Source organism: Kazachstania africana, chromosome 6 (genome assembly GCF_000304475.1).
Source record: "Kazachstania africana CBS 2517 chromosome 6, complete genome".
Taxonomy (NCBI): Eukaryota; Fungi; Ascomycota; class Saccharomycetes; order Saccharomycetales; family Saccharomycetaceae; genus Kazachstania; species Kazachstania africana.
Genome location: NC_018945.1, coordinates 825714 through 838853, shown reverse-complemented (window position 1 = coordinate 838853; position 13140 = coordinate 825714). Strand labels below are relative to the sequence as shown.

Here is a 13140-nt window from a genome sequence, read left to right as displayed (position 1 = left end):
GAAGTTAACAGATTGGGTATGTCACCAAGTAAATATTTACTAAACCCACCAGAGGAATTGCATCCATATACTGCGATAGCAAATGATAAATATAAGAACAAGGTCCCATCAGATCAAGAATCAAAGCTGATATATCCCGATTTTGGACCATGGAAACACAAGAAAGAAGAAGATCAGATACTCTTAAATTTCGTCTCCAAGGGATATTACGTATCATCAAAAGTAAATTTCGAAAGTATCTCAGCTAGATCGTCTCTACATGAATCACTTCCAAATTTGTCTAATGAGCTAGCATCACAATTTTCGAAGGTCTTGAAGATTCGAGAACAAGAAATAAATAAGATATCTTCCTCTGATAACAATCCTGCTTCTATTGATAGTCTTCGAGTTTTTAATCCCCTAGCAGGTCCCGGGTTTGTATTGCCTAACAGAGTCACTTTAACCGACAATAGAAAGGAGTTGTGGTTGCAGGAGTTGAGCTCTCCTCACACTTCATTACATAAAATTTCCAAATTTATACCGCATGGGCTTAAGAGGCGACAAGTTATCGAACAATGCTACGTAAAACAGATACCTTTAAGGAGGGCAATTTGGCTTTTAAAGACATGCTATTCCATTGAAGCTCACGCCTTACAAGTTAAATATTTGAACACAAATTCCAACTCAAAGTCTGAGTGGGATTTGAATCGACTCATTAATGATCCAAACACTGACCTGGAAAAGATCTCAGAATCAATTTCATCACCCTTGTATAAGGAATGGACTGATAATTTTGTTTATATTCTTGAAAAACTAGTTTTTGAAATGAACCAATATTACAATGACGCTGCTAAACTAAAAAAATGGAAAACTGAGCTAAATTACTTTTTAAAACTATTAGGCAATTGTTACAGTCTCGATCTCCTTAATAAAGAAGTATTTCATCACTGGCTGATAGAGTTCATTTCTAAAATCGAACTTTTCGAATTTTTGCCCACAGCTTTGCATATTTTAACTATATTCTGGGATAAACTAATCAATTCAAGTAACTTGCCTGATAAATCATTTTCATTACAATGTAATAATTCCACTCACTCGACCAATAATAATTTTTTGGTCTCTAAGATCACTGACATATTGCTTTACAAGTATTATGTGGTTTCAAATGCCAAATCTATGATAAATGACGAAAGTTATATTATAAATGATGTCAGAAAAAATACCAAGATAAAGGAATCAATATTATCCATTTTGCGTAATTTAATATGGAAACTTTTTCAGAGGAGTACGTTAGATATCTTTTTATTCAACGCATCGAGTTGGGATCTCTATAAACCCTATATTTTTGAAATAATAAGTTTAAAGTGGGCCTCAAGTAGCACTGTAAATAAAGGGGAAATTAAGAAGAAGTTGGAGTTAATTAGTTATAGAAATGAAACATTAAGGAGTAACAGTTTGTTGGCTACATCTAGTTCAGCAGCTTCTTCCCCTTCTAACACCTCAAATTGGGATGCAGATTATTCGAATATATTCAAATCATCCTCAAAAGATCCAAATTTGAAAGTGATCAGAATACAATTCGCTGATATATCATTTACCAAGAAATTAGACGATAACTCTACAGCTTTCGATTGGGCACAATACATTGATCAAAATCCGTTACAGAAGACACAAATTTTACAGTTAATTCTATGGGCAATTCATCCATCCCGTACATTTCATTATGAATCGATGCAATTAGTTGCTAAAATACTGCTTTTGCAAATCAATTCATCGCTTGCCGACAACTTTCCTGAATATGAGATAGAAGATTTGATTTGGTCAGTAGTTTTTCAAATTGCAAAATTGAATTCCACAAACCTTAAGTTATTAGTATGTTTGAAATCCCTATACAAAATATTGAACATTCTAATTATTTATGGCATTATCAAAGTTCCAACGTATATCAGGAAGCTTATCAGTTCGGGCATCATGTATTTGCAAGATTCAGGTGATAAATTTCTCCATGTTAATCTTATTATCAATTTGAAGATTTCACCTTTAATGAAAAGTCAGTTCAACATGGTACTAAGAAACGTGATCGAATATGATCCATCTTTTTATGAGCAATATAACTTTGATACATTATTGAAAGCTGCTGAATCAAACAAGGAAAGGCTGCTTTCGGGAGATTATGATGGTTCGTCTCACTTGAATTTACCACAAAGTAGTAAGATTATGCTTGCGGAGGCGTGTTTAAATCATTTATGTTCAGGCAGTTCGCCTGAACCAGTCAGCAGCTCAATGATAATGAGGATGTTTAATCTTTTTTGGCTCGATTTAGATGTGTTGTACCATTTTTATAAATGGATTGAATTCATCGTCTACCATCAACTGCTGGCAGATATTGACGCCATGGAGACATTAATTGATATTTTGATAAAATATCAGAAGTTATTTTCACAATTTGTTAACGATCATATTTTATTCACAAAGACCTTCATTTACATATATTCCAAAATCCTTAAGGGCAGTGATGCATTACATTACAACATTCTGTCATTCGTGAAGTTCTGGAAATTTTTCATGAAGAATTTTCCAGTAGCTTTAATTATTGATAACGATCTAAAGCATGAATTATCAGAGATTTACGAGGAGGAGAAAAATAAATTAAAAAAATTACAAGAGGACGATGAGTTTGTCCATAGTTTATTCAAATGCCTTAATGATATTGATTTCCATGTGTCGAATTGTGCAAAATTATTCCAATTGAACATCAAGGTTATTATTTCTGATTCAAATGAAACAGAAATAAGACAGAAATCAAGATATAACCTGTTATTATTAATGAGTGCAAATTCCCGGGAATATAATAAGCTTATGTCAATTTTTTTGAAAAGAAAGAGCTTCCAAGAAAAGGACTTAATCAAACTTATATCTGCAAAGTTATTAACAATGGAACAAATTAGTAGTACACTAGGGATTTCATTTGTTTTAGACCTTCTGACCTATAATTCAAAAAATGATGTAAGAAGTGAAATTTTTTACCAGTTTCATGAAGAGGAATTTATCAAGAGTAATCTCAAATCTATTTTGATTTCTTGTCAGTTGGATCTTAGTAAACGTTATACGACGTTTATTGGCTTAGTAACGACGTATGGACCAATTTCTCAATACTCCCGAATTGTAACGACAGTTCTGATGAAGACTTTAAAGCAACGTCCCACTATGGCATCCCAAATAATGAATGACATATTGAATTTTAACTGTAGGAACCAAGATGTACAAGCCAGCACTGTAGATGATGGTGAAGATGATGACACAGAAGATGAAGTAAGTATCGACGAGCCATTGCTGTATGAAACATATTCGATGCTGGATTTTACAAATTTGTGGGTTTTCCAAGCGTTTACTGGCTATCAATTTTCCAAGATCCTTGAAAAGAATGAAACACAGGAAGATATTGATGAATATTTGAAAGAGTTTCTTTACAAGATATTTGATGTGACCGAATTGAATGAACTTACATCTGAGTTATTTGATGAAATTAATCAAATTGAATGGATTGATAAAATTGTTCAATTAGTTGAAAATGATTTTTTTGAAAATATATTACTAGATAGTGGTGAGAATAAGCTATCAAGGGAGTATCTCATTCTTATTGTTGATACAACGACTAGTCTATCGAGGAAATTTACCAAACTTACATCGGCAAACTCATCACTTTTCTTTAAGTGTTTTGATAAATGTGAAAGGATTATTTCTAAATTCGTGGAATCCGATAATTTACAGCCTATTGCATTACAGCTCGACGTTTCAATTAAGATTCTTACCATACATCAAAATTCTGTTCTTGAAACCATCGTTCAGGGGCTCAAGACAGAATCAGAAAGAGACAGAATAAATAAATTTGTCACCAATTTATTTAAACTATTTGAAAAAGTTTCATTTAGTCTAAAATTAAAATTACTCTTATATGAAATATTATCTTCATTGAAATCGTATTGCTACTATGTGGCCACGCTGGGGGAGACAAGTATAGATGATGAAAATGTCTCAATAGTTCCTCAAGGTCGTTCAAACAGTAAGATGCAGAATGATTTCAAGGTTCCAGAAAATTTGATAAATCTACCACCTTTCCAAGTCTCATCATTCATGAAGGTTTCAGATGATAATACAGATAGTTCTGTTGCATTAAATCTGGGTATAACTCCGACAAAGGATGTAGACTACTCAAATGATCATGGTAGATGGTTCATTTACGACAAAAAATCAAAACGGTACGTTTGCAAATTCAAGAACGTTCCATACAACAACATCAAGAATTATCAGAACGACACTGATCCAGTAAACTCCTTCAACAACGGATGCTACAACCTCAGTCTCTTCGATGCAAGCTACGAGAATAAGAACCCTCATTAGTACCAGCCATAGTAATCCAATAATATGATTACAACTAGTTTTCCCGTTCTCATCACCCGGTCTAAGCAACGGCTGAATTTTTTTTTTTTTTTTGATTTTTTTTTGTTTACACGAACCTTTTCCTTTCTCCCTTTGGGTGGCAAAACAAAAACAATCAAATTTTAGTTGAAGTTAGTGGATACACTGTTTACCTTTTCTTCAGTAGAAACGGTACTTCGATGTTGGTTGTATACTGATTGAGAGTCTATTAAAATTGATAAGCGGTTTGTTTTCTTCTTTAAGAACGAAAATATTGAGGTTATTATCAAAGCGGAAATCTTTCAAAATTTTTAGCATATCTCTTTGTGTTTATTATATTCAGAAGTAGATGGAATGATTACACCAACACCTGTTCACGATTCAGTGAAGGAGTTTCAAGATAAGAGCATAGACGAGAACCTAGATTATGCGCTATTGAAACATGAAAAATCTCATTTACAAAGAAAATTAACAGAACAACGCTATTTTTACAAACAACTGCAAGTGTTGTACTCCCAAGTTGAAAAGACTAAGAATTACCAAGAATTCATCGATGTCTTGACCAATTTGAAACCTCTGCTAAGAGAAATATTCACTTTGGAAGGCCAGCAAAGACGGTCGAGTAAGTTTAGCACCGACATCGATATCGACTGGACGAAATATGGTATTGACGTACTGGAATACGTCTCTGCAAATGACCAGCTGTTGGCGATGTACACAGAAGGGTTATTGTTGTAGGAAAGAAAGTTTTTTTTTCTTATATTCCTCCTTTTGAAGCCTAACCTGGTTAGTTGTAGATAGTGATTAGTTATGAACCACCCAACCGCACCACCTCGTTATATAGTTTAGAGCGAAGTGTATATATATGCATATAATTTATTAGAGTCATAATAATATTTTTCCCATGACTAATTCAAATTATATTATGTGATGACAGAAATATAAAAATTAAGGTGCCGAATGAGAAATCATCTTTAAAGGAATCTCAGTAAAAGCACTAGCCACAAATATGAACAGAGTAGGTACTAGAGTAACCTGGAGGGTTGGGGCACGTCGTTTTCAATCAAGCTATGCTACGATCCCCAAATTGAAAACCGTAAAAGAATTTAACGATATTGTAAAAACTTCCAGTGATAAATTGTCCGTAGTGGACTTTTACGCAACTTGGTGTCAACCGTGCAAAGCCATGATCCCATTGATGACGAAATTGATCCAGGAGAACCCAACAGTCAATTTTTACAAAGTTGACGTTGATGAATCGATGGAACTAGCTCAATCCTGTAAGATCACTGCAATGCCCAGTTTTCTGTTCTTAAAAGATGGGAAGACTTTAGATAAAGTTATCGGTGCAAACACAATGAAGCTACTAGAGAATATTGACGAATTTAAATAATTATCGTATCTTTCTATATACTTCTAACGAAATATCAAGCTACGGCCTTTTTACGATGTCCAACTCGTAAACCAGACTTCCTAAGGTAAGTTCCCAGACATCCAAGTGTCCACTTCCCTTTGCATTGTTAGTCATAACAGTTGTGCCGTGGGTATTGTTATTCTACTGCTAGTTCTTCCTCGACAGCGCTAAAAGATGCTACAATGGCAGTGAAAATACGTAGAAAACTGGGTTTGGAAGCTGAGATCTGATATTACTCACACTGAATGCACAAGACATTTCATCTTCAGCTGTTTAATTGTTCGTACTGCTACTGCAGCTTGAATTTTATGGTGTATGCAACATCCATCAATTTTTCAACATGAGATGCATGTTAAAAGAAATCTCGGAGAATTGGCATACCCATCAAGGATCGGGAGAGAGTACAACATTAAAGAACTGTCAATTGAGATCTCTACTCACGCTGGAGTCATTCAACTGGTAATTAAATTTGACCTTTAAATAGCGATTATGCTAAAGATAAGTTTCTCGAGGCAATTGGTCAGAACTTTTGCTACCACGGCGGATGAAGTGACAATCCCTAAATTAACTGATATTTTAATCGTTGGTGGGGGCCCAGCTGGTCTTACATTGGCTACTGCAATAAAGAATTCGTCTCATCTAGCAAAATTAAAGACAACTCTGGTAGATTCAGCAAAGCTTACCGAGAATGTCCTTCCTTTTTACTCAAACCCACCAACCGAGTATCATAATAGAGTCGTTTCAATAACTCCAAAATCTCTGAATTTCATCACCAATACACTGAATGTGAAATTGCTCGAAAATAGAATTCAACCTTACGATGGATGCTACATTACCGATGGTATATCTAAGGCACATATGTCACTGAATAAAGAATCAATGCTATATATGGTAGAAATAATGAATATTCAATCCTCATTATTGAAACATCTCAAAGAATTGAACTTAAAGGAAGAAGATTTTGAAATGAAGGAAAATGTCAAAGTAGAGAATATCTCATATTCAAATCCTGAAGATCCTACGTCATGGCCCCTAGTGAAACTATCAAATGGGGAGACCTACAAAACAAGATTGTTAATTGGATGTGATGGGGCCAATTCGCCAGTTAAGAAATTTTCCAAATTAAACACTGAAGGTTGGAAATATAACACATTTGGCACTGTCGCCACTTTGAAATTGAACGGGCCTCCCATATTTAAAATCAATGGCTGGCAAAGGTTTTTAAAATGGGGACCCGTAGCACATTTACCATTACCTGACAACAACGCATCTTTAGTCTGGAGTACCAAGGGCAACACATTATCAGAGATGTTTGTCAATATGGATACAAAAGTTTTTGCTAGTCTGATAAACGCTGCATTTGTATTGAGCGATGCAGACTTAGAGTATTATTTCAATGCTATAAAAAATAACACTATGAAGTCAGATGAACTAATAGATGACATCAATTTTAGAATCAATGAAACTTGGGATAACTTAAAGGATGATTCATTAATTGATGAAATTTTTCCACCACAAGTTGTTGATGTCGTAAAGGGCTCCGTAGCAAGATTCCCATTCAAGTTCAGTCACGTTGACAAATATGTCACAGATAGAATTGCATTGGTAGGTGATGCTGCTCATACTACTCATCCATTAGCCGGCCAAGGTTTGAATATGGGACAACACGATGTGGAAGAATTGACAAAAGCACTTGAAAAAGCTACATTAAGGGGTCTCGATATTGGATCGGAATTAGCATTGGAACCATATTGGGCTGAATGCTACCCTTTCAACAATGTCAGGTTAGGACTAGCTGATAAGTTACATAAATTGTACCAAACAGACTCAAAACCCATCGTAGCCATGAGAAGTCTAGGATTAACCTTAACTGACAAGATAGAACCCGTCAAGAACCTAGTTATCGATACGCTGACGGGCGGTGAAGAGATGTGTAAATAGTTTTTTACATAAGTACTTTTACTATATAACCCGGCGAAAAGAAAAAACAACGGCTCGATTGCAAAGTAGAAAAAATGACAAGCTCATCGAAATTTTTCTTATATAAGCTGAGTGTACAGATGATTATTAATTAGTAAGATGAACTGGGAAGTCGCTTGACAGGTGTGTATGATTATGGTTACTGAGGAAGAGATTAGATCAAAGATCAATAGTAGTATATCGAATGTGTATAACATTATAGTGACGGATTTGTCGTATGGATGCGGTAAATCGTTTGACGTCGTAGTTGTAAGCGATGTATTCGAAGGTAAGAATAAGATACAGAGAAGTAGAATTGTGAACAATTGTATACGTGAGGAAATGACGAGCATTCATGCTTTTAGTTGTAAATGTTACACGGAAAAGGAGTGGTCAAAGATTGTTGTATAAGGTTATATTTATATAATTGTTGTGTATGGGGGAGGTGGAGGTAATTGGAAATGATAATTACTATTCCATTTCCAATTATTGTAAAAATTCTGAATATTATTATTGTTGTAGTGGGTTTTGTTATCGTCCTTGTTGATACCTACGAAACTTATACGTCTTGTGGGTACAATCTTCATTGGATGTTCTTGAGTCATAGTTATAATTGGTTTTGTCGTTTCACTATGCTTTGATTCTGTTGTTTTCTTCTTACGATTTAGTCTAACTCTACGTCTCTTTGGTTTTGTCGTTTCACTTCTTTCATACAACTTATTTTGAATATTAATTATTTCTGTTAAGTTTACATTGTCTAGACATTTTGATGGTAACATGTTTGTTCTTTCCATTGATGATGTATCATTTGACAGTGAAGGTAATTGTGAGATGAATCTGTACAAATTCGAACGTTCTAGACAATTCTTGATAGAACCTTTATCTGTCAGAGATAATGAGTTTCTCGATATAACAATTGTGGATAATTTTAAAAGATTTAATGGATTTAAGTCGCTATCATCCAATATTATCTTACGTGCAGCATTCTTTGACGTATTTTTTAAGTGATTTAATTTCTGATCATGGTTCTTATTAAACCAATTTTGAGACATATTAAAGATTACACTTGGTAAAATGTCTTTAAATACTGATTGAATTGAATTTTTCAAATTTTTTTCAATCATTTTCTGTAAAATCTTGATAGAACAATTAAATTGGAAATCGATAGAGATATCATTGAAAGAAATACTAACACCATGGTCTTGAATGAAAAAATTACAAATCGAATCCAATTTAATATCTTGGAAAACCAATTTTATTGGAATCTTAAATGAATTATTTTCAATTAAAGTAGGTTTGATAAAATCAGGCAAATTTTCATTCTTTGCCACGTTAAGATACAACAAATTTGATTCTATTATGGTGGAAAGCTCGATTAATGCATCACGTATTGATATTTTACAGATACCCTTAATTAAAGATCGTGGCTTCGTAGTGATATCCAGATCCAGTATTTTAAAACTCGGGACTTGATTGAATTTGATATCTGTTACCGTTATACCACTCGAAAGAAAGTCAAATTCTTCAGAAGAAACATCGGTTAAATTATTATCTTGAATATTATTATTGTTGTTTTTATTGTCATCCTTAAAAGATTTATTTAAAGACAAATTCAATTTACGCTTTATCTTTTCATTAAATTCCATATCATCAAACATATCATTGCTAAATATAAACGACATCTCGAGTCAAAGGGTCTTTCAACTGTCTTCCATATATGCATCGAACATAAGATGAGAAAATATTTGTTTTTCGTATCTGATCAGATTATATATTTCTAATTTGAGCCAATTGTAAATAAGTCAGAAAAAATTAAACATGATTACCCTGACGAGATGTCACGTGATGCCACTAAATTTAAAACTAATGCCAGGATTTATCGACGAGAGGCAACCAGACGATATTGACTGGAGTGGCACCTGTCGGAGCAGGGCATTGAACGGGGTGGCTATGAGGCTGGGACTGCGTAGTTTGCATACTTTGCGTGATTCAATCAACGCGAGGGCAGGCGACTAGGAGACCATGTTATCGCACTGGAATGGCAGTGAAGTGTGGATCCAGCTTGCACCTCGTGCTGCATAGTGTATGAGACATGATCGTGAAACATGGCCTATGCTTTGTGGTTATTCAACTCACAGAGTGAAGCGTCGAGAGCGAAATCTTGCACAGATCTGAAGATTTATAGAACTGCATTGATTCGTCGTCCGTTGTTATATACAGAATCTTGCTTTCCCCATTTGAATGGGAGTCTTTTCAAAAGGTACATAATACAGAGTGCTTGGAACCGTCGAGGGACTGTATGTCTTGCTGGAGTGACATAGTGTCTAGACTCATTACCACGGTACCTTATGTTTGATATTACTGTGAGTGTTCTCAATAATGTGAGAACTATAAGCAGATCATCACTTAGCTGGACTTTGGCGCTCGTGCTTTGTGAGGGGTCCTGCACTTGCATAAAGGTTACCATAACCAAAATAATCCTCCTCGCAACAGTAAGCATCACGACAACAGTAAGCAACACCATTGGGTACGATAATAACAGGTGGTACCAGTCAGTATTACAACCGCACACTTTGTAAACACCATAAATGCAACGCATCAGCGATTACCTGACCGACTCACGGCTCGATGCCCTGCCCAGGACTTGATCGCCAGCATCACCTGGCCTCTCCCTCCAGTCTTCTCTCCACAGAGCCCATCATCCCACACTGATTGGCTTCCATACGTCTCCCACAGCCTTTCACACCGCAGTGGAACCTCTCAACTTGCACACTTGAGCTCTTCTCTCTGTTTACATCGACAGATCAAAATTGCCGATGTAACGCGTATTATACAAATCAGTACCATAGCAGAAGAGTATAGAGAGAAAGTTACTGACAGAAGTTGGACCAATGTCATCGTCGGGATCGAAGCAATCGTCTATCGTAGTTGCCGTGAGGATTAGACCTTTCAATGACACGGAAAGACCGCATTTGATAGATTATGATAACATCAATAATATGAAGAAACCTACTGGGATTTGGAAAATTGTAGATTGTCTGGATGACAAGATGTTGATATTCGATCCACAGGATAGAAATCCATTGAACATGATTAATGAAAATATACTAAACTCGATTGCTAACAAACATGTGAAATTCAACAAGAAAAGAAGCGAAACGAAGTTTATCTTCGATAAATTGTTTGATGATGACAGTACGCAGGAGCAGATCTTCGAGGATACTACACGTCCTTTACTGGATTCTGTCCTTGATGGGTTCAATGGGACCGTCTTTGCGTATGGAGCTACAGGTTGTGGTAAGACGTACACAATAAATGGGACGTCTGAAGATCCAGGGATCATATTTAGAACAATGAACGAATTATTTGGTAAGATAGAAATTTTATTACAAGATAGTAACAGATCCAAAATCGAAATAAGTTTATCATATCTGGAGATTTATAACGAGACGATAAGAGATTTATTGAAACCTGAGACGCCGTCGAAAAAACTTATCATTAGAGAAGATCAAAATAGTAAGATATCCGTGACCAATCTTTCGTACCATAGACCAGAAAATGTTCAAGATGTTATTGATTTGGTAATTCGCGGTAATTTAAACCGATCATCGTCCCCGACAGAAGCTAATGAAGTCTCATCCAGGTCTCATTCCGTCTTGCAAATTCATGTTAAACAAGTTTTAAAGAATTTTGATGACATTGGCAGTACGAATCAGATTGATTCTACATTGTCTATCATCGATCTCGCCGGTAGCGAACGTGCTATAACGACGAAGAACCGTGGAATACGGTTGTATGAAGGTGCCAATATTAATAAATCGTTACTCGCGCTGGGTAATTGTATCAACGCATTATGCATAAATAAGAAGTCATGTCATATCCCATATCGAGATTCGAAACTAACGAGGTTATTAAAATTTTCATTGGGAGGTAATTGCAAGACTGTTATGATAGTTTGTGTGTCACCAAGTAGTTTACACTATGATGAAACGTTAAACACACTGAAGTATGCGAATCGAGCCAAAGAAATCAAGACCAAAGTGATTAGAAATCAAACTAGTTTAAATCGACACGTTGGATCCTATTTGAAATTAATCACGGAACAGAAACAAGAAATTGATAAATTAAAAGCCCGTGAAGATAAGATTGTCAATATGGAAATTTCCAAATATAATTTAACGGTGAAGAAGATTGAAATGAGTATCAGTGACATTGGGAATAATTTAAATAAAGTGTTAGCAAATAGTGGTAATTTCAAAACTATGAAATCATTAATGCTTGTGAAAAGACGGTTTTTACAATTGATTGAAATTGAAATTGATGATATTATAAATTGGGATTACACCACTAGTGAATATTTCCAAGAGATAAAACAAAAAATCCAAAATGATATTAAACAACTAGAAATTAAATTTGATTCAAACGATGAAATCGATACCATTTTCCAAAATTCCGAGAGTATCGATCTACCACGACTACGTGAATCAGAAAACTGGGATGAAGCCATGCATCTACCACGCTTTCAGGACAAACTAAACTATCTCAATGAATTGACAAGAAACGAGATCTTGATAAATTCGTCAATGATCATGGAAAAATTGTTGACGAACGATACCATGACAAGATTTTTCAAGTTCCATGCAAGTCTTATAACGCAAGAAAAAAATGTAGACACCATATTACAAGAACTTGCCAGTGTAGATGAAACATTCGATGAATTTGCCAATATTTTCATGACACAAGACAACAACACTCGTCGCTTCTCCATGACACCACCAACGCCGACGGTCACCGCGGCGATTCTCGCAACAGCAGCGCCAAAGAAGAAGCTGCGCTGGTCAGATGACATCGTCAACGATTCATCTGCAATGGACATCGACGTGTCACAAAATTACAACTTCGCCAGTTAGAGCGTTCTATAATATAATTTAATTTGCCAATTGCCACAAAAACCTTCCACCGGGTAATGTGGCCCGGAAAATGGAAACCCTAACGCTGTCCGGGCCACTTTGTTCTCTGCAAAATACTTAGGGCTTGAACTGTCCTTCGACTCCCAACCCTAACATATCCGGGCCGTCCCCGCATAGCAAACGAACCGACCCCCCCAACCCTAACGACCACCCTTTCGGACCCCTCTCACGCATGCGAAAGGATCTCAAGACCCACGCAACAACGTGTAGAGAAAAATTTTCTCGGTTGGACTATAAGGTGCTTTCAAGAATAAATTGATCAATCTTGATAACAACTGTTAAAAGAACTAATCGCGGTTCACACATTTTTTTTTATAGTTTAATTACTATTATATATATCCCCCCTCCATCTCCCATCAAATTATATTATATTTATATATAATATAATTTAACCCCCAT

At 35.5% G+C, this 13140-nt stretch overlaps 7 protein-coding genes across 7 annotated transcripts; 6 read left to right on the top strand and 1 right to left on the bottom strand.

Annotated features, from left to right (window-relative positions):
* Positions 1–18: 18 nt before the first annotated feature.
* On the top strand, positions 19–4380 carry SRB8 (Srb8p; the record flags this gene model as incomplete). The annotated part of the gene is made up of 1 exon (XM_003958108.1): positions 19–4380. One exon carries the CDS (start codon positions 19–21, stop codon positions 4378–4380), a length of 4362 nt encoding a protein of 1453 aa, XP_003958157.1.
* Positions 4381–4752: 372 nt separating this feature from the next.
* Positions 4753–5136, top strand: AHC2 (Ahc2p; the record flags this gene model as incomplete). Its single annotated transcript, XM_003958107.1, has 1 exon — positions 4753–5136. One exon carries the CDS (start codon positions 4753–4755, stop codon positions 5134–5136), a length of 384 nt encoding a protein of 127 aa, XP_003958156.1.
* Positions 5137–5407: 271 nt separating this feature from the next.
* TRX3 (Trx3p) lies at positions 5408–5791 on the top strand (the record flags this gene model as incomplete). Its single annotated transcript, XM_003958106.1, has 1 exon — positions 5408–5791. The coding sequence occupies one exon, from the start codon at positions 5408–5410 to the stop codon at positions 5789–5791; it is 384 nt and encodes a 127-aa protein (XP_003958155.1).
* A 510-nt stretch (positions 5792–6301) lies between these two features.
* On the top strand, positions 6302–7753 carry COQ6 (putative N,N-dimethylaniline monooxygenase COQ6; the record flags this gene model as incomplete). Its single annotated transcript, XM_003958105.1, has 1 exon — positions 6302–7753. One exon carries the CDS (start codon positions 6302–6304, stop codon positions 7751–7753), a length of 1452 nt encoding a protein of 483 aa, XP_003958154.1.
* Positions 7754–7921: 168 nt separating this feature from the next.
* On the top strand, positions 7922–8182 carry BOL2 (Bol2p; the record flags this gene model as incomplete). The annotated part of the gene is made up of 1 exon (XM_003958104.1): positions 7922–8182. One exon carries the CDS (start codon positions 7922–7924, stop codon positions 8180–8182), a length of 261 nt encoding a protein of 86 aa, XP_003958153.1.
* An 8-nt stretch (positions 8183–8190) lies between these two features.
* MDM34 (ERMES complex subunit MDM34) lies at positions 8191–9453 on the bottom strand (the record flags this gene model as incomplete). The annotated part of the gene is made up of 1 exon (XM_003958103.1): positions 8191–9453. The coding sequence occupies one exon, from the start codon at positions 9451–9453 to the stop codon at positions 8191–8193; it is 1263 nt and encodes a 420-aa protein (XP_003958152.1).
* A 1209-nt stretch (positions 9454–10662) lies between these two features.
* On the top strand, positions 10663–12681 carry KIP3 (tubulin-dependent ATPase KIP3; the record flags this gene model as incomplete). The annotated part of the gene is made up of 1 exon (XM_003958102.1): positions 10663–12681. The coding sequence occupies one exon, from the start codon at positions 10663–10665 to the stop codon at positions 12679–12681; it is 2019 nt and encodes a 672-aa protein (XP_003958151.1).
* Positions 12682–13140: the final 459 nt, after the last annotated feature.